Source organism: Carassius gibelio, chromosome A1 (assembly GCF_023724105.1).
Source record: "Carassius gibelio isolate Cgi1373 ecotype wild population from Czech Republic chromosome A1, carGib1.2-hapl.c, whole genome shotgun sequence".
Taxonomy (NCBI): Eukaryota; Metazoa; Chordata; class Actinopteri; order Cypriniformes; family Cyprinidae; genus Carassius; species Carassius gibelio.
The window spans coordinates 33,497,413-33,523,724 of NC_068371.1; the positions used below are offsets into that span (position 1 = coordinate 33,497,413).

General features: G+C 39.0%; 1 protein-coding gene across 8 annotated transcripts in view; it reads left to right on the plus strand.

Moving 5' to 3' along the window:
- LOC128020811 (NACHT, LRR and PYD domains-containing protein 3) overlaps positions 1 to 26,312 on the plus strand; it is a 638,518-nt gene that overhangs the window by 284,876 nt on the left and 327,330 nt on the right. For 3 of the 8 annotated variants that reach the window (XM_052607817.1, XM_052607737.1, XM_052607662.1), the window contains 2 exons: positions 15,588 to 15,715; positions 15,804 to 15,971. In XM_052607817.1, coding sequence (XP_052463777.1) covers positions 15,588 to 15,715; positions 15,804 to 15,971 — 296 coding nt within the window. Of the gene's footprint in view, positions 1 to 13,409; positions 13,492 to 15,587; positions 15,716 to 15,803; positions 15,972 to 17,545; positions 17,757 to 26,312 lie in introns of those variants that run through there. The other 5 variants (XM_052607896.1, XM_052608064.1, XM_052607585.1 and 2 more) reach the window with 5 other exon arrangements.

The following is a 26,312-nucleotide window of genomic DNA, read 5'->3' on the forward strand; positions in this document are numbered from 1 at the left end:
CAGTGGTCAAAAGCTGCAAATGCTAATTTATACCGCAGCCGCGGCGGTACATGCGGCGGTAAAAAGGGCCTTTTGAATAGTGTATGCAGTACTGCCCCCTGGGTCAGTCCATATCAGTATCTCCACGTCACCTCCCTACGGGTAGGATGTGGTCTCCGTAGCGACCTTTTCCTAAGGCTCGCTTCCCCATTGTCTTGCCAAGCCAAAAGAACAAATAGGGCAGATTTGAAGTAATCTTTCACTGAAGGTTGAAATCCCTTCCATTAACTTTTTGTGGGCGGAACAGCAGCATGGCCTTCTCCAGCAGCAACGTACTCTCCCTTTGGCCCCTTCGGTACCAAGGTCAGTGAATTTGCGCTAGGGCTTTGGGAAGGTTACGACCTTAAGCGTAGCTTTTGTGGCATGCCACATCTTGCCGACAATTGCAGCGTCACAGGGTTGTGACGGTGTTCAGGTTGTGGCGTTTTCCATAGGACCCCATATGTCGTTCGACATAACTCGTAGTGACCGACAGATAGGGAACGTCTCGGTTACGTTATGTCCCCATGCCACAACCTTGAACTGGTCACTGTTGCCGGGACATGTTCTCGGCTCCTCAGCGTAAAACCTAATGAGTGGATGCACCTGTCGCCCTATTTATACCCGTTGGCACGGGGAGTGGCTCAGGTATGTTAAATCCACTAGCCAATTTTCATTGCCGTTTTCTCTTAAACTCAGAGATGATTGGCTTCCCAAGTGAGACCCCATATGTCTTTCGACATAACGTCTCCATTCCCTCCATCAGGGAACCAGGGTTACGTACTTAACCGAGACGTTTACTAATGGACTATTCAGTTACTTCCTGGTTTTAGTCATTTCCAGTGAACTGTCAAACTCATCTCTGCTATAAGAGCAGTGTCCTTCGCTTGGTTTCTCTACATAATCATTTAACAATCTGTAAGAATAAATTGTATATTCTTGCCTTCCAGATCATAAATATTATTTTGGTTCAGGTTGGGTTATCTGAGCAGAGAAGAGCAGGTACCCGGGAACCAAGAATGAGTCACACAAGTGGTGTAGTTCATTCTAAGCTCAACTTTATTGTACAAGGGGTGCTACTTTTATAGGGAAATGAAACAACGTAATGTCTGGCAGATATTTAGCTGATCAAGCATAACACACTGCATTGAGCAACACCATGAATATAGAGTAAGGTTCAAAGGAATACATCATACTGTTATCACACAATGTCCTGTATCACAAGATGTGTTCACGTACTCGAGCAGAATCTCACAATGGCCACTTTAAGACAGTCGAAGACATGTCTTACACAATCGTGAACAATCTTGGGCATATCTTATGTACTTTCATACACAGTAATAAAATGTGATATATATCTTCAGTTAGTATTCATTTCTGTTAAACAGTTTTCAGAATAGGAATAAAGAAATGGTTAGTATAACTCTTAATCAGGATTACACACATATATCAGAATCAGTCTTCAGGCTCTAACTCATAAGTGTGCACATAATCATCTCCAGTAGAGCTATCAGCATCTGTTGGAAAATCCTCAGCTTCAATCACACTCATCTCCAACTGCTCTGGAACCCTAACAAAGGTCTGTACTGGATTGGATACATGCAGCATTGCTTGGTAGGTATTTCCTGTAGTGAGCGCTGTAACAGAACGCATTATAGAAGTACTAATACATTGCATCATACAGGGTGCTATTAGCAGAAGAATCACTATGAATATAACAATAGGCACAACAGTGTGTAGAATCCAAGTTCCTCTTTGAAATCAACGGTGGTATGTCCATCAATAGAATTTAGCCCTTAATGGTAACAGGGTGGTTTAAGGAGTTAGCACTGTTTTGACTCAATGGGCCAACTATCTTCTTGCTTTGGACAACCCCCACCTCACTATAAGAGGTAGTTCCTTCCTCCGCTTAACCAGTGCCTTTTCCTCCCTGTTACACAGTAAGGTGAATCCCCGTTCGAGATTCTATGTGAAATTGGAGCTTGCCTGCTCTCCTGTAGAGTAATTCTTCAGGCGTGAGGCGTGTATCCACTGCGGTTGATAATCTGTCAGCACTCCCGTCCGGGTTACTGCGATCACAGTGGCTGGTCCAAGATATCTTGGTTCTCCCACCTTCGTTTGTTTCAGGCTTTTGATGAGCACACTTTGTCCTGGAACAAAGGGGTGAGTAGGCTTTTCTGAGGGAAGAGGAAGACACAAAGAAACATCAGCACATATGGAGTTAAGTTTCTCAATGAGGGAAGTCACGTAGTCCTCCTGGATCACCTCCAGATCACCTAAGGAAGTAAAGCCTGCGCGACCTTTAACCCATGGGGTCGGGAAAGGTCTACCCATTAGTATTTCAAATGGTGAAAACTTAGTGGTGGAAGATGGAGTCATTCTTAGTTCTGTCAAGACAGCAGGTAGCAAATCTACCCATTTCTTTCCTGTATCAATAGAGGCCTTAGTGAGCCTTCGTTTGACTGTTTGGTTAAGTCTCTCCACATTGGAGGAAGACTGTGGATGGTAAGGTATGTTCAGGTGCCAATCAATCGATAATACTTTAGCAAGTAGCTGTGTTACCTTTGATGCGAATGGTGTTCCATTATCACTCTCAATAGTGTTAGGTATCCCAAATCTAGGAATTATTTCCTTAGTCAAAATCTTTAGCACTGTTTTAGCATCTTCCTTTGCACATGGAAATGCTTCTGGCCACTTTGAAAATCGATCCACAATAACCAAAAGATATTTCAAGTTACCTATTGGCGGCATGTGTGTGAAATCAATTTGTACATGTTGAAATGGTGCTTCTGGATGCGGTAATGCGTCATGTTTAATAGGTTTGTGCGGATTTACCTGAGCACATGTGAGACACGAGTCTAAAATCAGCTTTGCTGTTTTGTGTACATCTGCAATGCAATACAATTGATTAATAACTTGTACTACTTTTGCACAACTTGTATGTGACAGTCCATGGTAATGTCTAATAAGGACTATTAGTCCTAATTTTGGTAAGGCTATTCTTCCTTTCTCATCTCTTAAGAGCCCATCTTTGTCTGGAGCACAGTTATGTTTACTCCAGTGCTCTAAATCAACTTGTGTAGGTTGACTCTGCAAAATTTTAATGTCAATGTCAGGAACATTAGTCACATGCATAGTCATAGCTATCTGTATTTTGTCACCCATATTAAATGGTGATTTTATCTGGGCTTTGGCTGCTTCTTTTGCAACTTCATCAGCTCTCCTGTTTCCTACAGCCTGTTCTTCCTCACCTGTGGCGTGACCTTTTACCTTTACTATGGCCACTTCGGCAGGTAGCTGTACTGCTTTGGTTAACTGTCCTATCAGGTTTGAATGTGCTATGGGTTTCCCATCTGCAGTTTTGAAATCTCTTGCTTCCCAAGTTTTGGCAAAGTGGTGTACCACTCCCCATGCATATTTGGAATCAGTATAAATAGTTACTCTTTTTCCTTCCATCAGCTCACATGCTCTTATTAATGAAGAACATTTCTGTTTGTATAGGACCTAACGCTCACATATACTGTTTCCAGAATGACAGAAGTGAGTGTATGTAATGACACAAGGTCGTCCGCTAGATTGTTCTGTGAGTTAGTCATTACTGTGATTGACAGTAATAACTGTAGCGATGGATGGAACAAAACATCTGTGAAGCTGATGTCAAAACAGCATGAAGTGATTCAGAGTCAATTCAGAGGAACAAAACTACAGCCTGCAACAAGTCTGTGTTAGCGCAATATATTGAGCAGCTTCTTTAACTTTATTTAATTGTTATACCATTAATAATGAACTGAATTCATTTGTCCTAAACTAGTTTAGTATTTACATTAATAATCAATCTGGGTTATTGTTATCTTTAAATAACGTGAGACTTTGTGACTTCTTGCACTTGCTTTACTTCAGTACAGTAAAAGTACTAAAAAGTTCTTATAATAGCATAGCTGAAGAGTTGAAAAATAATAAAGACTTTAAAATATTTTAAGTGTTTAAACATGTATTCATGTCTATGCTAAGTTATCAAGTGTGAAGAATACAGTCACAATATTGTTTATGAGCTAGCATCACTAGCTAGCCGACGATCGTTAGCATGATAGTGTGTACTTGTGTTTAAATGTATAATTACATGTCTAGATATTCTTCTGGGATTACAGGATCAGCATATAAAATGATGTTGTTAAGTGTTATTAAATATAATGAAGCTGTAAGAGAATGCTGCTGTCATTATTTATGGTGATTGCAGTTCTTTTATTTCTCAGTTTCTGATAAGAACGAGGCAGGAGAGGTTTCTGTGAGGGTCTCAAGAGGGTCCACATATATAGCACAAGGTTTCAGCAGAAGTTTTGGAGCTGGCTTCTCTTTATACAGAAGCTCTAAAGAAGGATGTGTGCATGTAGTCCATGGTCAGGTGTTTGTATATCATCAGATGGACCAACAGAGAGGATGTTTCTCCAGGACACTGCTACTTCATTCAGACGCAGGTAGAGCATCATCTGCTTGTTCAGGTGCGAGCTGGGAGAAGGACTGGGACCCTAATCAAGATCAACTGCTTAGTACTGGGTTTATTTAGTCAACCATTACTTCATCTGTCAAACCATCTTTAGTTTTAGTTAAAGTATGTGTTGGACAAGAGTCGGCCATCAGAAGAACTGATCATAAAGCAAGGCCAAATTGACCTGACACGAGAAGACTTCTGGAGTCTGGGTTTAAGACATGCATGGATCTAATGTGTCTTCATTTACTGCACAAAAAAACTCATTCCTAGATAATGCATATGTCACGACCGGGATACAGGAAAACACGGAGAGAGATCCAAATGCGGGTATGTCATTTATTAGGGGTAATCCAAAGCGTAAACAGTCCATGCAGGGGTCAAAACCAAAGAATCAATCCAAACAACATAAACCGACAAAGATACAAGGCAAGAACAAGACTTTGAAATGGACGTGATAATCATACAAGGACTCCGTGCTGCATACTAAGACATACAGGGTATAAATAAACAGGGAGATGACAACGCTAATGGGGAATTGACTGAGTGCAATGATTAATGATTAGTGACAGCTGAGTAGGGTGACCACCTGCTAATAAGCCCAAGGGGGGACAAGGGGTATGTTTCTGAGGGACAATGTGGGACACTGCCTTGCCCGGTGGTGCCCCCACACCATGGGCAGACTCACTGATAGTGGTTTACCCATTTCTAGCACATACCACCTTACATGGTATATTAATAATGCCCTATTCCTCTAAACGTGTAACTTCTGATGTATGCTCATGACAGAACTGACAGATGCACTTCCACTTATGATTTACTTTAGCTATTTAATTTAATTTATTTTTCATTACAATTTATTCACTTAAAAATTATAATATAAAATTATAGAATTGAAATGAATTGTAGTTGCTCAACACCACAGGAACAGTTAAAAAAAAAAGTCTAAACTCACAACTCCAGAGGTTCACGAGGAGGAAGGATGATGAACTCGCATGTTAGTAAGGCAGGCGCATACAAAAAAAAAAAAAAGTTTGAAACAGGACACACCTTCTCTTTTTTTAATTGATGATGGCGGTGCCTCAGAGTCTCTTTCTCCATTTTTCGAATTGGAAAGCGTACATCTAAAAGTTCCTTCCCAGTCAGTGATGCGCGGGTTGATCCAAAATGAGCGGGTGCCTGCGGTCGCCCGCAGTTACCCGCGGTTACGAGTCATTCAGAAATATTTTTAATGATATTCGGGTCGCGGTCGGTCGGGTCCTAGTACTAGACACATTTTTGAAATACATAGGTCTACACTTTATTGGCTGAATAACTGGCATGAAGATGACGCACGAGCTCAGTCTGCAGGTGGAGATGGAGGCGGCAAAGAAGACTGCCTGGGGAGCAACGGCGCTGTTTTTGGTGAAACATGATTTTGACGACTTCATTAAGTTTTGTTTTATAGAAAACTCATTTTAAAAGTTTTTCGTTTTGTATAAATTCTATCTTAATTTTGATCAATGTTTTATCAATCAGTTGCCCGTATTTAATAAATAAGAAGCAGATATATAGCCTAGCAGACAATGTAATAAGGCGCCGGCACGATCACTTGCATTGCATATGAACTAAACTCAGCGTGTGCCTCAGATTTGAGAAATATAGGCTATATATTACAGACAGCTTGAAATGTCTTCTTTTAAACGAAAATATTCAAACCAAAATAAACGGGCTACTCTGATTATGTAATCCATATGAAATGTGCATTTCTCTCTGGCGTTCATGGCGAGTCTGCATTGTCAACTTCATCTTTGCAGCAACACAGAAAACACCAGTTTATTACTAAACAATAAAATGACTCCTTGCATATTTTCGAACCCGCAGGCCGTTCTGGGTTGAGCGAGAGCCCGCGGAATGAGCGAGCGGATCAGGATATTCAGAAATGCGCTCTCCGCTCACGAGCTCTGATCGGAACAAACCCAAACCTCAATGTCTGCTGACTTTGCAGAAACATACAAATAGACATAGCCAGACTAGACTATTTTAGTACAAATTATGAGCTTACTGACGATTTTTTATAAATCTTGACAAAATTATAATATATTAAGTTTTTTGTTTGTCTACTTAGTTTTGCCTATACGTTCCTATGGCCCAATGACGCTACAATGAGCATTTACTGCTTTTTAAAAATGCGGGTCAGGAAGCGGGTCGGGTACAATATTTTATTTTTATTTTTTGCGGTCTGAGTTGCGGGTGGGTTAGTTAAAAACGTCGGTCGGGTGCGGGTTATTAATACATTGACCCGCGCATCACTGTTCCCAGTGTGTCTGGTATGCACGTGCATGCGCTGCCATGACAACAAAGAAAAAGTTGACAACAACCTAGTCAGCAGTTCAACTGAGGGGTGGGTGTGGCAACAGTAGCGTGCTGAACTGTCAAGTAATGTTCGTTTGGGGTTCGAGGATATAGAGCGACCAACTTTTTTTGAGCAAGCATTGATTATGCGTGACACAGTCTCAATTTGTGGGACGCATGAATTGGGCTTCAAACGCTGTGCGCGCACGCGCTACGCGGGACGGCTGGTCACCCTACAGCTGAGTGCAATGCGAAGACAGAGATCGCGGGGAATGTGGTTCAGGAAGTGACAGACACCCTGGGGAAGGAGGACATCTAGTGGTTACCCAGGGAACACAAAACAGACACTGTGACAATACCCCCTCACTAAGGAGCGGCTACCAGACGCTCCAAGACATGACTGACAAAACAAGACCAGGAGGGAGGTGGACAGGTGGAGGCTCAGGGGGAGGGACGGAGGGCCAGGTAAAAAAAAAAAGAAAATATGGAGAAACCAGAGACGAGAGGAACATGTAAGGCGGGGAACAGAGACCAGAAGTGCAACACAAAACAGGGAGAACAGGAGGTAGGTGGACCGGCGGAGGATCAGGGGGTGGGACGGAGGGCCAGGCTCACAGAGGGGAACAGGGACAGGAGTGAACAAACAACCAAAAAAAAAAAACACAAAACAACAACACAACAGGAGATCAGGGTGGGTCAGGGCATTCAGGAACCCAGGACAGCGCCGACCGGGCAGGACCCCAAGGCGGAGCAGAATACCACCACACCCGTCTGGTCAGGATGGAAGTCGCCAAGGGCGGAGCAGAAGACCACCAGAACCGCGTGGTCGAAACCGAAGCCCACCAGGGCGGCGCCGAAGACCACCACAGTGGGATCGGACTGGCAGGAGAGCAAGTCTGGTTGGGCAAGTCTGAAACAAAGAACATGAACAAGTTAAGGGTAGCCTCCGTGGCCACGACAGGATCAGTCGGGCGCTCAGAGAGTTCGACTGAGAGGTGACGAGGCTCTGGAAGTTCCACAGAGGCGTGGAGAGACTCTGGTAATCCAGCCGAGACAAGGAGAGGCTCCAGTAGTTCAGCATCTTTAGTTTTAGTTAAAGTATGTTGTTCCCAGTAGGAAAGACAAAAATGTGCATTGGTTTCCTTTCTGGGGAAAAAAAAAAAAACTTTTTATTTATTTATTTATTTATTTTATCTATCATGTATTTATCAACCAAGGAAGAGTTCTGTTGGGAATAGACACAGAAGTATGATAGTTTTTTGCATGCATATTATTTTGTCACAATACTATTAGTGAAGCGTGAGCGTCGAGGATATGGTGCTGTTTCCAGCTTGGAGCAGCAGGAGGATGAATCTGATCACCATCTGCTCTGTGTTCAGTTTCTGTTCATCTTTCTAGTTGTAATATTTCCAAATTCAACAGGTAGGGTTAGTGAGTTTGATTTCCGTGGATATTAACAAACCCATTGATTGCAGGTTTTGTTTGTAGAGGGAAATACTTTTTCTTGATTCTGTTGGCCCTGATGGTTTTGGAGATGAGATCTACAGAACCATATTTAGGTTGAGACCAAAGGAAATTAATTTACTGGCCTTGTTCCAGACGTGATATCTGGTTATAATTTCCAGAAGGAGCCTTGTTCTCAGACTTCAAGTTCATCAGAGTCTGGTTCTCAGCTACAGAACTGATCATGTAATTACACATTATGTGTTTTGTGTTTTCTCAGTAGTTTTGAAATGAGATGAAATATTTCTGATCTTAGTTCATGTGTCTGGATATAATAAGTGTCTTCTGGAGACGGTAACAGATGTTATAAATGAGCTCAGAGCTAGATATCCTACAGAATGATTTAAACACCACACCAGACCAATTCATGGATAGACATCCTTCTGAATTGAGTAGTTCTCATATCAACTCTATTATTCATCAAATTCATGAACTGATACATGGAGAAAATTAAAGCCACTTCCAGACACTTTTCATGGTTCAAAACAAAAGCCACTAAAATCCAGAATTGACTGTTGTCTTGGATCTGAGACTCTTTCAGGTTCTGCAGCTAAATGTAGTATTTCAGGAGTCTCTTAACAGATCCTAGTGAACCAATTTAATCTGAGAACACAAGAAGACATCTTCTCAAACTAAAGCTTACTGGAAATATAATACAGATTCACTGAATCACAATCACTTTTGTGCTTGTCTAAAATAATAATAGCTGAATTTACAGTAAAATAATGCCAAGTGATATTAAATGGGATAACATAAAACATAAATCGAGAGAGTATCAGAATCAGAATCAGAATCAGAATGAGCTTTATTGCCAGGTATGTTTACACATACGAGGAATTTGTTTTCGTGACAGAAGCTCCGCAGTACAACAGAATGACAGCGACAGAACATAAAAACACATAATAAAAGAATAAAAAATACAAATATGTAGACAGTGAATGACAATATACAATGACAATTGTAGGCAGGTATGTTACAAAGTGAAGTTATGTATGTACATATATATTGTGTGCAAAATTTAAGTGTATACTAAGTATGTGTGTTAGATAAATAAAGTGTGTGTTTATATAAATATAAAGTGTAGTGTGTTCGCCATTATTATCAGCTGTTCATAAGATGGATTGCCTGAGGGAAGAAACTGGTCCTGTGTCTGGTCGTTCTAGTGCTCAGTGCTCTGTAGCGTCGACCAGATGGACACAGTTCACAGGGGGAGTGTGCTGGATGTGAGGGGTCCAGAGTGATTTTGACAGCCCTTTTTCTCACTCTGGATAAGTACAGTTCTTTGAATAGTATTCAATTACATTTAGCAAAAATCTGATAAAAAAGAAAAGCATTTCAGCTGATTAAAGAGATGAATAAATGTTGTTGTCATCCTAATATGACAGAAATCTAGATTTTAGATGAATTATATATTAATAAGACAAAAGGGTTTGTGTGAGATCCAGGGCTGGAGTTTTATTATTTATTGTAAAAAGCTCTTCAGAAATTCCCTTTTGGTGTTGCTTTGAGCTCTATTCTACTACTTTCTGATCAAGTGAATGTGGTTTTGTCTGAAGCTTTGTGCTCTTCTCCATGTAGAAATAATGAAAATAAAGAAAGAGTGTGACATCATTCTTCAGATGTTCAGATGTTGCTGGTTTAAAAAACAGCTGGAAACTGCTCCAAAATGAGTGCATGACTGATCTATAATAGAGCATTATATAGAGATCAGCGATGAGCACACAAGTGTTGAAGAAAGAGTTAGTCACTATTCAACACTTCACAACTGACATAAGAGCTACTGGAAATACCTGGACATTAATATGAGAAGAAATGAGTGAAGATCCTAACATGAAGAGATGTGAAGAGTGTGTGTAGTTCAGATGAATGTTGATTTCTATTCTTCTTTGATTGCAGCATGATGGTTTGAGTGAAGAAGTCTTCATCAGTGGATGAGAACAAGTGTGTGTTCATCAGTCTCTGTGACATCAGAACACCATTCACACATTACTGAGGATTTATGATCAAACTGAGACACTTATTAACAACAGTTTGACATCAGAGTTATCCAACAAGCTTTTAGCAAGATATCAACACTAGTAACATCTGAAGAAGATATTGTGTTGTAAAAAGCAGGATCTAATAGTGTAGTTGTCAGGCTTTAAAGCTGACAGAGGTATGTTGAGGTTAGAGACAGACAGAAAGTGTGGATGTAGAAACACTGCTTGTGAACAGCACATGCACACCTGAGGAACGGCCCTATAGTAAGAGCCTTCAACTCTTTTAATGGAGCAATTCTGGATCTTCAGAGAAAGTCTGGAAACCCTAATAAAGTCCCATCATTATTCAATCACTGACTCACTGAGAACAACCCATTACTAAACCAACGCTGACTAAATAAAGACTTATTTCTACACTAATATTGGCTTTATTCCAGATCAGAAAACTGTGTTTCTGTGTAAGACTCCAGGAGCAAGAACTTGTTGGTCAAATTTAGAAAGTTTTTCAGTTTTATAATTACACATCAAGAGAAATTATAAGACGCCCAATTTAGAGAAAATAAACCCAGGAATTATATTCAGACAGATGAAGAATTGTGAAGATATTGTCTTAACCAATTTATTTTAAAGTTACTGTTTAGAGCTAAACTCAACTCAATTTAGAGCGTCTTGGTGGTATGAGTTTAGAAAGACTGATGTTTTAATATAATGAATGTTATTTCTCCACAGAATGTAGTTTCCAGGTGTGTTTGTGAACAGAGATGGACTGAGCAGACGATAATCGAGAGATATCTTCAGCTTTAGTGAACACAACTCTGTCTTTGAGTCAGAAATCTCTCTGAAACCAATGATTCAACACCTCGAGTGTCTTTCAATAATCTGAAGAAACATATATGAGAGACAGCATGAATCCTATTGTTAACTATACTTACATTTATAACCAGTATTAGATCGCATTGCACATGTTCATATTGATAAGAGACACAAAGGATGGTCATCTGAGACATTGCTCTTCTCTGAATGAGTGTGACCCGCTCCAAACGACTTTAATATGACACATCTGGCTCAGAAACTGAAAGGATTGTGTTTGTCTGAAGGAGTTAACGCAGGTTTCACAGATAGTGGTGTGCTGCTGAGGAGCAAGACAGAGCTTGTTTTTCTCCTCACCGAACCTCCTTGCTTTCTCCATTTGTGTTCAGATGTCTTCTTTTAGGGTCACTGGTTCAGCTGAGGATGGTCAGTAACTTACAGACCTGATGTGCTCACACTGAGAAGATAAGATCACACTCCTCTGTGCAGCGTTCATGTTTACTTGCCATTGGTTTGATTCACACTTCATGTTTTCTGCTCTCTCCATGTATTGAACTGAATATGAAGAGCAATACTGTGACACTTCAACATTTAGCACAGCATATATTCCACTTGTTCTGTCCATACACTGCTTGCTAGATGAGATCTGCCATTAATGTCCTGACTCGGTGTGTGTGTGTGTGTGTGTGTGTGTGTTTACGCCCGGTGTGTTTCTTTACACAGTTTCAGAGGACTTGAATTGTGCCGAGTGTAACTCCAAACCAACATAAACAGAGCTCTGCGCTGCGTTTGCTGAAAGGGTTAATAGGATGTGTGAGACTCACATGAATTGTGTTCTGTTCTCAGTAATCCTCGCTTGGTTTAAACCCTGTGTGTGAAACCAGGCTGGACAATATCAACATTTAGAAGAGAAAAAAAAAAAAAACTTGTAGAAGCATTTGTTTGTGAAAACTGGAAAACTTTATCAGAAGTTTAGAAATGTTGTAGTTACAAAACAGAAGAAAATGAAGACGTCCAACCTGAGCAGAAATACAATGAGGAATAATCTTCATAAACTAGTTGTTGTTCTGTTTTAATCGTTTGATCCAGTTTACTTTAAAAGTATTATTAAGAGAGCTAAAGTCCAAGAAGTTCAATCCTCCATTTTCAGGTGATTTCTTCATATAATGGGTTATATTTTTCCATAAAAGACTGAAAAGCATATTGTCAGCAGTCTTGTAAATACTATTGTTGACTGCTGGAGAAAGAGCTGTATATGTGAGTCTTGAGATGTCCTCAAAGAGAAGTCTCTTAGTAAACACTGATTCAATTTGTTCTTCATCTTATCAATAACAGAGCAAATATTGAGCTCACATCTTCTCCCTTCATCTTTTTACAATCTTTAGACCTAAATATGAGATTTCAGTTTTTATAGGGACACCACAGATAGATGGTGAATCACACAGCTTCAGAGACATTAATTCACACTTATTAATATTGAAATGAAGAGCTGAAGCTTTAGAGGAGATCTGAATAATATGAAGAACATCTTTTAAACAGAGAGTGGTGTGATGTGCTGATTGGCTGATGGTGATGATGTCATCTCAGCTGTGATTCCTCTTAAAGTCTGTGTTTAACAGAATCAGACAGTAGTTGTGAACAGAGGAAGAACAGTGTGTGTTTTTGGTTTAGGTTTGATGCTTTCTGTCTTCACTTCTAGATTTAGTTTTATTAAGACTATCTCAGAAATCATTTGTATCTTTTTCATTAAATCTAGATTCATAAAGAGAGCGATAGAAGGATGAACAATAACCAGCAATAGATCTCGGCTCGTGTGTTAATATACCATTAATATTCAAATCTGAAACTATTTTTATATCACTTTTTTCTAATTGAAGAAAATAATCTGAATTGTGTTCCCCTTCTCCATCATCTCTGTCTGGATCTAATGAAGGCCCTCGGCTCTCATTTATTAATATCATCGAAGTGCTTTTAAAGAGAATTAGTTCAATGTGTTCATCGTCAGAGAAAATAGAGCGAGATCTTTGAGTGAGACGGTCATCTTTCAAATCATATTTGAAAGTATATTATAAAATTATTGAAAACAATAGGTTTAAATAAATGTGATTTAAGATCACGTAATGAAGTGTACAGAATAATTGTAGCATTTTGTTTGTTTGTTTGTTTAAGGTTTGCTTATTAATATCCGTCACGCTCCACACTCCACTCCAGCAGGAGGCGCAAATACACCTTTAAATGAGTTTGTAACCGCCTTTAAAAGAAGAAGAAGAAGAAGAAGAGTGTCGAAACCGAAAGTAAACTGGAGAGTAAACGCGTATTCTGAAGAGTTAAACTCCTTCTGTTCAGGTCTCAGAGTTGACGGTAAGTTGAGTTGTCAGCTTCTAATATCATGTATTATTGTAGAATGTCGCTCTCGTGTTAAACTCTTCACACTTTAACGGAGATTTGAGGGAGTTGTTGTGACAGTTTAAAATGATGTAAAGACAATCAGGAAGAAGAAAATGTTTCCGTGTTGGGATGAAGATCGCAATGAAGCTATAAGAAATAAAAGAAAAGCTGAAAGAAAAAGAAACTGAAAATAAAATGTAATCAATCGTAAAGAGGTTTAAGATGTGGTGGTCAGAAAGACTAAAAGAGATATGAGGAATAAGTAATAGATTTGATTGAACTGTTCTCAGAAGAGGAGAAAAGTTAGCAGAAACAGATGAAGAGAAGACAATAATGTTTCCAGAGGAGCTTATAAAAGTCAACTCTTCTAGAAATGTGTGTGAAGAGAGAAAGAGATGAAGAGAAAAGATGTTCAGAATAAAGCTGGCAGTAAAAGACAGAAGGGAAGTTCTGGACATTTGAAATGACTGAATTTAAGAAAGCATTAAAAAGAGTGAAAGAATCAGCAGCTGGACAAGACGGAGTGAGCTATGGTCAGAAAAAACATCTCAGTGGAGAGACTTTGGGTTTTATTCAACAAGATCTGGATCCAAGGGGTTTTACAGAAGAGATGGAAAGAGCCAATAGTTATTCCCAGAAGGAAGTATTCCAACAAACTGAAGACCACGAGCACTCACTTCCCATCTATACAGAAAATAAAGATTACAGAAAGATTGTGTTATTTGTAAGAAGTTATCACCAGATCAGAGTGGATTTAGGGAACGAGGAACAGTAGACAGACACTAGAAAAGCATTGTTTAATAAAGAGATTGTTCTTTGACTGTGAAAAAGCGTATGATATAGTAAGAAACTAGAGGAAATCCAGGTGAGAGAATACCTGTTGATAAAGTATGGACATAAAACACAAGTATATATGGATGCATCAAAAAATCCAGATAATGAACAATTAGAGGTTGCAGATGTTATTCATCCAGAAAGGTAAGGATTTTAAACGAGTTCTCAGTATTTTCAGAGGAGTTGATATCAGTAATGATGCATTAAGATGGATAAGCGAGGCAGGATTGAAGGACGTGTGGTGTGTTCAGACTCTAGTTCTGCTCTAATTGAAGCAGTCAGACACTAGACAGGGTTTAGTCGTGCAGATTCTGTAAGAATGATGTACTTTACAGCAGAGAAGGAGCGTAATATTCATGTGTTCAGCTCACGCAGAGCTCAAAGAGAACGAAGACACAGACAAATCATCCAAACAAGCTCTGAGGGACACTAGAAGAGAAATGGAAATATCACACAGTAGATATGACATTAAAGCTAATAAATCACAGATTGCAGCAGCTGTGGGAGACAGAAATAAAGATATGAAAAACAGCCAAAAGTGGAGAAAAGAAGATACTCATCTGGAAGTAGAAGAGAGAAAACATGTCATCAGACTCAGAATAGGACATACAGACTTAATAAAACATTGTAATTAATGTCCAAGCGTCGACGGGATGTTGTGAATGTGGAGAAAACCAAACGCTAGGACATGTTATCATGTATTGTGAGAAGTTTAAAGATGATAGAGGGAAGCTATTAGAAGAAGTTCAGAGGAAAGAGGACAGTGAAATTAATTTGAGACACCTGCTAAACCCAGAACAGAGAATTAATAACAGAGCAGCTTTAATTGAATATTTGGAGAACACAGGTTTAATGAATAAGATTTGAATTAGGTATATTTGTGTGTGTGTGTGTGTGTGTGTGTGTGTAGGGTTTAAAATGTTTTGTGTTTGTGTGTGTGTTTGGAGTTGTTGTGACGCAGTTTAAATGATGGAGATGTAACCGAATCATCTTTCTGAAGTAAACACTGATCTGCAGATTTTGGACAAGATAAAGCAATGAGGGGAAATGGGAAAACTGTAAACTGTAAGAAATGGAGAAACTACAGACAAGAAATGCATCTCATAACTGATGAACTAATTTCTGTGTTCAATACTGCTTTCACTTTTCACCTTTGTTTTTTTTTTTAGCAAAACAACAAACAACTCTGACCCGAAGACCCGAGAGGTGAACTAATCATTTCTGTATCTCTCCAGATGATGGACTCTCCAGAACCCAGCTGTGTGTCTCTGAAGAGCGACGGATCAATGCATCATCCTCCTGAATTCAGTGATGGAGCGGTGACCTCTGACCTCAGTGATGGAGCGGTGACCTCTGACCTCAGGTGAGACACTGCCCAGTATTAGAGATGACTGACAGACTCGTGATAAACGAAGGCAGAACTGAAGGAATAATTACTTCTCTATCTCCAGGATGATCAGACGAAGAATATCATCTTCAGAACCCAGCTGTGTGTCTCTGAAGAGTGACGGATCAATGCATCATCCTCCTAAACTCAGTGATGGAGCAGTGACCTCTGACCCCAGTGATGAAGCGGTGACCTCTGACCCCAGTGATGGAGCAGTGACCTCTGACCCCAGGTGAGTCTGAACATATAACTAGTGGGTGATTTAATAATAACTAGTGAGTGAAGTTAATTTGGGAGTGCATGAAAACACACTGAATGCAAGCTGAGAGATAAGTTTTGATTTTATATTTTACCTCAGATTTATGAACGAAGTTATAGTGTTTTACATTGTACATTTAGCAGGTGCTTTTATCTAGAGCTGGAATATTATTTGAATATTCGCTCGGTGGTTGCCATTCGATTTTCAATTTTGAGATTTGAATAATAATTTTTAATAATAGTTTTGTTTTTGAACACCAAAGTGGTCTTCATTCGCTCTCGAATACAGTCGTTTTCTTTACTATATGGCCGAACGGTTGTAAGGGCTGTCAGGTACGGTTTCAGTTGTGTTTCCTCGTGAGCCTGGTAAAGTGCAGAACGATTACAAACCGTTCTCAGCCCAGAATTCTAGGCACGGTTAGACCGTGCTGTTAAAGTGTGTGACGTCGCCTCTCTGTTGTCTGGCTAGTTTCTCCATAGCTGGCTAAGCAAAAACATGCTATTTGATAAAACAGCCAAGTAAACAGTAGGGCTGCTCGATTACGGCAAAAATCATAATCACGATTATTTTGTTCAATATTGTAATCACGATTATTTAACACAATGAGGGGGCAATATGATCAAAACTTTATATGAGTGATTTATTTAAAGATAGTGATACATATCAAATATGAATTTCCTGTAAATAATGTTGCTATGACATCTACATTGTAGAGACCAGCAGAATGTCAAACAAACAAACAAAAAGTCCTCGAAATTATTGTAAATAAACGGTCTATAATAAAAAAGCAAAGGACAAATACAACAGAATAAAAAGATGCACTTGAAACAAACTGTGCTTTAATGTTTGTTTTTTTATGCAAGTTTCATTATTCACTATACTATTTATTATAAATGTCTAATTTCAGTATCAGTTTGGCTCTAGTTTTGTATTTATTGAAGTTTATATGAAAAGGTTCATGTGGCGTGGTACAGCCTACTACACAAAACGTCCAATAAAACATACCACTGTCACTTTAAGAGCGGCATGGATCCGAATGACTGTTGCACGCGTATTTTCATTCTCAACTCTTTACATTCATTTATTTCATGACCGACGGACATGATTAATCACCATGCCCAGCATTTTGTCACTTTTTTTGCATGCACTTGACCGTTTAGACGCACGCGCACCTTGAGCTAAAAGATGACTTTACATGTCCGTGTTCTGTTCTGTCTCTGAGCGATTATATCTTCCTGAGGAGCAGAGCAAGTTCTCTTCCACGCTTTTAAAATAATCAATATACTTCGATAAATCAAGCACGTCCCATTTTGCAAATGTCACGTTACATGATTTTACTGATTTGCACTGGAAATTTGGTTTTATGGAGGAACAAAAGCGCAGCGCTGCAACAGGGGCGCAATAATCGTTTTATCTTGATTATTGTATTTTCATAGTAGTTGGAAGCCAAATCAAAATCACATTTTTTTACCGATTAAATGCACAGCCCTATTATTTATGTGTATTTTTAATTTTTTTTTTTTTTTGTTCCTCAACCGTGTGTATAGAGACGATCAGATACGAGCCCAGGATCCTCCTCAAGCAGTGAATGATGAACTACAGAGAGTCAAAGAGCAGCACAAAACCAGCATGAAGAACAAGTATGAGAGATTATTTGAGGGACTGAAACTCCAGGAGAATGAAAGCCTCCTGAACAGCATCTACACACAGCTCTACATCATAGAGGGAGAGAGAGAAGGAGTGAATGAAGAACATGAGGTTTTACAGATGGAGAAAACAGCCAGAACACAACACTCACAAGACACTCCAATCTACTGCAATCACATCTTTAAAGCCTCCGCTGAAGCAGGATGTGAGGAGAAAGAGCAGATCAAGACTGTTCTTACTAAAGGCATCGCTGGAATCGGAAAAACCGTCTCTGTGCAGAAGTTCATTCTGGACTGGGCCGAGGGAAAAGCCAATCAGGATGTAGATTTCATGTTTGTGCTTCCATTTCGAGAGCTGAACTTGATCAGAGATCATCAGTACAGTCTTCACAGACTTCTGCTGGACTTTCATCCTGAACTTCAAGATCTGGACTCACAGATTTATGAGGAGTGTAAAGTTGTGTTCATCTTTGATGGTCTGGATGAAAGCAGAATCACACTGATGTTTTCAGACGCTCAGAAAGTTTGTGATGTGACTGAGACTTCATCAGTGGCTGTGTTGATGTCAAAGCTGATGAAAGGAGAGCTGCTTCCCTCTGCTCTCATCTGGATCACCTCCAGACCAGCAGCAGCCAATCAGATCCCCTCCGAATACATCCACCGTCTGACAGAAATTCAGGGATTCACTGAGCCTCAGAAGGAGGAATATTTCAGGAAGAGAATCAGTGATGAGCATCAAGCCAGCAGAATCATCTCACACATCAGAAGAGCAAGAAGCCTCCACATCATGTGCCACATCCCCATCTTCTGCTGGATCTCATCCACTGTGCTTCAGAAGCTCCTGGAAGAAGATCTGAGTGCAGAAATCCCTCAAACTCTGACTGAAATGTACATCCACTTCCTGCTGATTCAGATCAACATGAGGAAGCAGAAGTATGAAGAGAGAGATCCAGAGAAACTCCTGCCGTCCAACAGAGAAGTGATTGTGAAACTTGCTGAAGTGGCTTTCAAACAGCTGATGAAGGGCAATGTGATGTTCTATGAGGAGGACCTGATTGAGAGCAGCATAGACGTCACTGACGCCTCGGTGTATTCTGGGATTTGCACTGAGATCTTTAAGCAGGAATCTGTGATTCATCAGAGGAAAGTCTACAGCTTCATTCATCTGAGCGTTCAGGAGTTTCTCGCTGCTTTCTATCTGCTTTACTGCTGTTTAACAAAGAACAAGAAAACACTGCATGAATTCAGTCCTTCCAGATTTAAATCTGATAAAGAATATAAAGTCTCTCTGTATGATCTATTAACTTCAGCAGTAGATAAAGCTCTCAAGAGTGAGAATGGACGTCTGGATCTGTTCCTGCGGTTCCTGCTGGGCGTCTCACTGGAGTCCAATCAGAGAATCTTACAGGATCTACTGAAACACACAGAGAACAGCTCAGAGACCATCAGCAGAACCACACGGTACATTAAAAAACAGATCAAAGATGGAGATTATCTCTCAGCTGATCAGTCGATCAATCTGTTCCTCTGTCTGCTGGAAGTGAAAGATCAGACTCTGTTCAGAGAGATTCAGGAGTTTGTGAAATCAGACAAACACTCAGAGAAACTCTCTCCTGGTCACTGCTCAACAATCTCCTACATGCTTCAGATGTCAGAGGAGACACTGGATGAACTGAACACCATGAAATACAACACATCAGATGAGGGGAGAAGAAGACTGATACCAGCTGTGATCAACTGCAGAAAAGCTCTGTGAGTGTTTCATCATCAACTAAAGGATCATATTTAATAATGAATCTGACTCCTTTAAAATAAATGTTCCTGAATGAGAGATTTTCTCCTGAAGAACAGGCCAGAATCTTAAAGGAGTCCCAACATGTGTTTTTAATCCAGTAGATATTAGAGTAAAAGGTAAAAACAACCCCGTCACATGAGAAACTGGTTCATTAAATCAGCAGCAGCTGCAGCAAAGAGACGCTCCACACATTGATCAGTAAAGCTGACATTCACACATTTCACTCTCAATCAAGACACAATCATGATATCAACTACTGCTAATATTAATAACTATAATAACATTTAATCTGCAGTAATTATTGATCATAAATGCTGAATGTTGCAGCTGTTTGACTGCTGTTACAGTGAACTATTACAGTGAAGACAGAGCTTGACGTCTGCTTACTCTTTACTGTACAGCACTAGACACTATTTTACATTATTATACATTTAAAGAGCTCTGCATTATGACATAAAATAAATCAAACCATAGAAAAGGTGGATGAGTGTGAATGGTAATATTATGAGTGATATAGGTCTAGTTTTCTAACACATATTTACTCTGTCAGCATTGTGACCACATTAATGTCACAAATAAAAGATTAAAACTTACATTTCAGCAGCTCACACACGGACATGAATTATTCACACAGAACAAGCTTAGAGTTTGTCATTTAATGAGATCTGTGTTAAATATCCATTTAGATGTCAGTCTTTTGTGAAAATGACTTTTACAAACTCAGATGTGACACATTTCTGTGAAGGACTACAGAACAAGCTCTGATTCACAACATTAGTGTCCAAACACAGAAATAAAAGAGGGTCTATATATCAGATCAGGATCTGAAGACTATAATAAACACAAATCCAGCTAATAAAGAGAAACTACAAATAATGATCAAATTAACAATACAGCAGGAAGGATTTAATCCTTTAATAATAATAATAATAATAATAATACTTGTATTTAATCTCTTCTAGATTTGCTGGCTGTAATCTCACTGCTCAGTGTTGTGAGAGATTGTCTTCAGCTCTACAATCCTCAAACTGTGTACTGAGAGAGCTGGATCTGAGCAACAATGACCTGCAGGACTCTGGTGTAAAGTTTATTTCTGATGGACTGAAGAGTCCAAACTGTCAGCTGCAGATACTGAGGTATTAAGAACATAGAAGTGTGTGTGTGTGTGTGTGTGTGTGTGTGTGTGTGTGTGTGTGTGTGTGTGTCTGCAGATACTGAGGTATTAAGAACATAGAAGTGTGTGTGTGTGTGTGTGTGTGTGTGTCTGCAGATACTGAGGTATTAAGAACATAGAAGAGATCGTTTACAGTCAACTGATCACTGTGTGTGTGTGTGTGTGTGTGTGTGTGTGTGTGTGGAGTGTTGGGGAGTAAGTAGTTACATGTAACGGCGTTACGTAATTTAATTACAAAATAAATGTAACAGTAATCAGTTACAGTTACTAAGAAAAAATGAGTAATTAAATTACAGTTACTTATGAAAACTGTAACAATTACAAAGAGGATTACATTTGAATATTTACACACATTCAGCTTATTTCTTTCCCAAATTGCACTAAGACATATGGCCCATGATCTCCGCGACGCGGAGAACACATTCGTAGAATTCAGTCATAAAAATGGTATTCAGCCTATAACGCGGACGAAATATGCCACATTTTGGATGAATAAATCAAAAGTAGGTCGTACACTTGAATAAAAACGCGATATGGACTGGTGTCTGTGATTATTAAGCCGCAAAAAGACTGAATATGAATCCTGCACGTCCTGCGTGTCTGTGGAAATCAGGCGCTGACTGGACATCGGGAGAACCGGGACTATTCACGGTGGCCCGGCAAACGATTTGGCCCTCTACTTAAATATTGTTATTATATAATTGCAAGCCGAATATACTAAAGCGATTATTCCCGAACCTCTAACAAATCATGAATCGGTTAGTCGTGACCGGCAATGGTTGGGCTCGCGCGCTCTCTGCGCCTCCGCCGAACGGTTTGGATCAGACTCAATGTGAGAGAGAGAGAGACCGGAGTGAACTGTGTAGCGCACAGCTGGAGCAGAAGCAACACTTCTGTTCAGGGTTTCAGGTGCAGGTCAGTCTCATCTGTAAATATGCTAATGTAGTTTTGTCTTTTGTTTAATTAGTCAAGCAGCAGCAGCACATTGCTCACACTCACTCAAAATACTGTATAAACGACGTCATTATTATCTATTGTAATGTTACAGTAGTAATTTAGCAGACAAATCATCATATTGTATCATTGGTTTAGGGGGAGCTAGTGCATACAAAAACACAACCCTTAGGAAAATTTATGTAGCCTATGGTATGGTACTAACCGTGGTTTAACCATGGAATTTGTAGTAAAAATAAATACAAGCGATAATTCATTTGCCAAAAAAAAAAAAAAAAATGCACTTACAAAACATGGTAAAAGTCAAATAAAAATCTTCAGTATTAAAGTCATGAGAGAGATGGATAATGAAAGTGAAGGTGCAGTTCAGGAGAGAACTCGTAATACGTTGCAAGTCCCCAAACCTAAACCTTAGGTTTTAAATCTTTTTCATGTCAGGTCCAAAAAAAAAATAGGGTTGTCCATGTTTCAGAATGGGTTGTGGGTGTATGAGTGTGAGATTTCCCAGCCTATTTTTTTTTTCCCAGTCCGCAACTCATGGAAATTAATCTCTAGAACTGAGTCATTTCATGAGCATTTTTTTTTATTATTTTGAGAAACTATCATCATATCATATACAAAGAGACAGCAGTGTTTCAAAAAGACACTAATGTTTCAGGAGTTTAGTACACAAAATAGGACACATGCTTATTAGATAACCGTATTTGAGTTGATGTATATGCTTTTATTTTTTTATTAACTATTTTTCCCCAAACCATTGTTAGATGCAGTTAGATGCCTGTAGTTATGCAAAGATTTGGTTTCAAAAACAGTATCTATAAACAATTTCTTTTGATTTTAAATCTGCATTGAACTTCATATCAATCTCATTGAAGTAAAAGGCAGTACTAAAGTCTGATTGTGTGGTGGATGTGTTCAAATGTGATCATCTTAATTCAAGTGATGAAGGATGGTGAAAGTCTGACAGTATTGAGCTCTACTTTAAGGTTAAACCTGCACGGTGTAAATGGTTGAAGATGATTAACAGTTGCAAATAAACATTCATTAGATATTTATAAAAGTAATCAAAAAGTACTCAAAAGTAATTAGTTATATTACTTTTTTAAAGTAATTAAAAAAGTTACACTACTATTACATTTTAAACAGGGTAACTTGTAATCTGTAATCTATTACATTTCCAAAGTAACCTTCCCAACACTGTGTGTGTGTGTGTGTGTGTGTGTGTGTGTGTGTCTGTGTGTGTGTGTTTGTGTGTGTGTGTGTGTGTGTGTGTGTGTTAGGGATGGGCATTTTGGGAAATTTCTCATTTCGATCATGGATAGGTTTCGAAAACGATTAATTCGATTAACTGGGGGTGGGGCTAAATGGGGGGGGGGGGGGATGGCCATAATGTATATAATGAAAAAATCTGAAGATTGTTATGAAAATGAAAAAATAAAAATCTGATATGAAAATCTGTCTATGAAAACATGAACACATGATTAGGACAGGTTAAATTATGATTATGATCAAGCAATGTTATTAATAAAGGAGCAAGAAATATCTGCCTGAGGTGAAGAGTGTACCAATAAACGGAAGCTAATTCTATGACACATCCTATGATAAATCAGATAACATATTATTATTACAGACGTAACATTACAACTTGTATCAGCACAATAGGATGATAAGTTATGCGTGAGAGAGAGAGAGAGAGAGAGAGAGAGAGAGAGAGAGAGAGAGAGAGAGATAGAGAGATAGAGAGAGAGAGAGAGAGCGCGCGCGAGAGAGAGCGAGAGAGAGAGAGAGAGAGAGAGCGAGAGAGAGCGAGAGAGAGAGAGAGAGAGAGCGAGAGAGAGAGAGAGAGAGAGAGAGAGAGAGAGAGCGCGAGCTCCCTTTGATGCGTTTTCATGACAGCGCGCTGAAAGATGGGCAAGGACAGATTTTAATATAGATTCCTATAAAGTTCTCATTATAAATGTATGGCAGATTTGTGCTATATTTTCTACGTTATTAAGTGTAATAGGTGTAATTTTAAGTTTTATTTTTAAGTTAAGTTTTATTTTCCATAAACCAACTGCGCGTTTTCGAAGCCATATGAATTGAATTATAATGCCCACAAATATGACGGAACGAAGCTGCATTATTATAACATCAATAATAAAATAATAACAATACTAATAGAAAAATAAAACATTTAAGAGCAATATCATTATCGGGCATTGCTTATATGAGCATGAAACGAATCGCTGATAGGCATCGATTTCAGCATAATTGTTCATGTTAATTAATCAGACTTAGACTAGCTCTTGCAACTTTTATCTGAAAAAAATTTGCCGATGCAGATGTGAACTTGACCGAAAGTTTAACTCGGATTGCGATTCACAAACATGAAAGTACAATAAATTCACATTAGTGTCACTATCGTTATTTTTTATGTATTATAATATTTAATTAATATTTTGTGTTAAATTTGCACATTCTGATCAACCAAAATATTATTTAACAGCATGGAAATCACTGATTATTGCTAAATAATTGAATAAGATTTAAAATATAGATACAAATTATGACAAACAAATAATTTTGATTTCGTCATCTCTACGAATATGTTTAATGTAATTAGGCTACAAATATATCCAGTGCATTTTATTTTATAAAGACCATTTCATTATTTGTCTGTGTTTTAAAAATTAACACACAAAGATACTTTTTCTTTTTTTTTGCTACTTTATTCAACTGCATTTTTTTTAACAAAACGTTGTCTTCCAGTATAACTTTAGCAGCATATTTTGATCCAGCGGTGAAACGTAGTTTTTAAAAGATAAAGAAAACAACCAAACAACTATTATAAGGTATAAAACAGAGGCCAAATAGCCTAAATATTTTAACTATGGCTAAAGCTCAAAACTGAAATAATAATATTATTAAAAAAAAATGGATATTATATTTACCACGACCGGTGAAACATACAAATGTCTTTTCAAAAAGATAAGGCGGTCTACGTGCTCAGATGAGAGCCGCGTGCGCAGTCTGTTCACATTTAACGTTAGTGGAATAAATTCGCTCCGCTGGAACAGATGTTGCAGGAACAGCCAGGCACCACTGGACAAGTAAAACTTCTCTGTCCCTGAAACTAATGGGCAGCAAATCTTTCACCACCATTTCAGCGAACAGCTTTGTCGTCTTCTCGGTTCTGCCTGCGTTGCATTTAGGTCTTATGGCAAGTTATTCAATGCTCGTCTGAGTTGCCGCTCTGTTATCGCCAGATATTTTATCTACACATTTTAGATGATAGCGCATTGTATTTGTTGTTGTATACACTGTATTTTTATCGTTCTTCTCAAAGGGAAACCATCACCATGTGACTTTGAGGCCATGATTATCTGTCTTCTTACGTCTTTTGAGGCATCAAGTGGGAAGCTAACCAATCAGAGATCAGGGCCCCGCCCAACGTGCTGCCATAACCAATAACAAAAATTTAAAATAATTTTGATCATCGTTTACGTGATCGATCATCGCTGTCGCAGTCGAGTACTCAAATCACTGTTGCACATCCCTAGTGTGTGTGTGTGTGTGTGTGTGTGTGTGTGTGTGTGTGTGTCTGCAGATACTGAGGTATTAAGAACATATAAGAGATCATTTACAGTCAACTGATCACAGTGTGTGTGTGTGTGTGTGTGTGTGTGTGTGTGTGTGTGTAGATGATCTGTGTGTGTGTGTGTGTGTGTGTGTGTGTGTGTCTGTAGATGATCTGACTGTTGGTGTGTGTTCTTGTCTCTTTCAGTCTGTCTGGCTGTAATCTCACTGCTCAGTGTTGTGAGAGATTGTCTTCAGCTCTACAATCCTCAAACTGTGTCCTGAGAGAGCTGGATCTGAGGAACAATGACCTGCAGGACTCTGGTGTAAAGTTTATTTCTGATGGACTGAAGAGAGTCCAAACTGTCAGCTGCAGATACTGAGGTATTAAGAACATAGAAGTGTGTGTGTGTGTGTGTGTGTGTGTGTGCAGATACTGAGGTATTAAGAACATAGAAGTGTGTGTGTGTGTGTGTGTGTGTGTGTGTGTGTGTGTGTGTCTGCAGATACTGAGGTATTAAGAACATAGAAGTGTGTGTGTGTGTGTGTGTCTGCAGATACTGAGGTATTAAGAACGTAGAAGAGATCATTTACAGTCAAATGATCACAGTGTGTGTGTGTGTGTGTGTGTGTGTGTGTGTGTGTGTGTGTGTGTGTGTGTGTGTGTGTGTGTGTGCATTGCCCCCCACTGACACTTGACTCAGACCTACAAAAAATGGACTCTCAGAATCCCACCCTGCTCCCAACTCATTCTTATACAAATTTTCATAAAAATTACAAGCTCTTTCACGTATTCCTGCATGACTAGTTAAAATATTTCCTGTCTCAGAGCGTAAAGCATGCAAAAAACGTTTTTGCCAGTTTTTTTTTTCAAGACTAAAAAAATATTTAGATGGTGCATCCATCTGTTCAAGACTTAAAAAACGAGAACGAATCAGAGCTCCTTGTGTTTTCAACCCCAGCAGGTCTGCTAAATGTGTTTTTCTATTCGATATCATCTCTGTATGATTTTGATTACTCGATGCATCAGCTAAGTTCTGCAATTTAATTATCTCTGTCTCCAAGGCTTTCATAGAATTATCTAACTCTTTGGTGACATTGCAAGTGTACTGTTGACAAAACTGTCTTATTTGTACTTTTCCAAAATCCCACCACTGCTTTAAATCTTGAAACGAACCTTTTTCCTT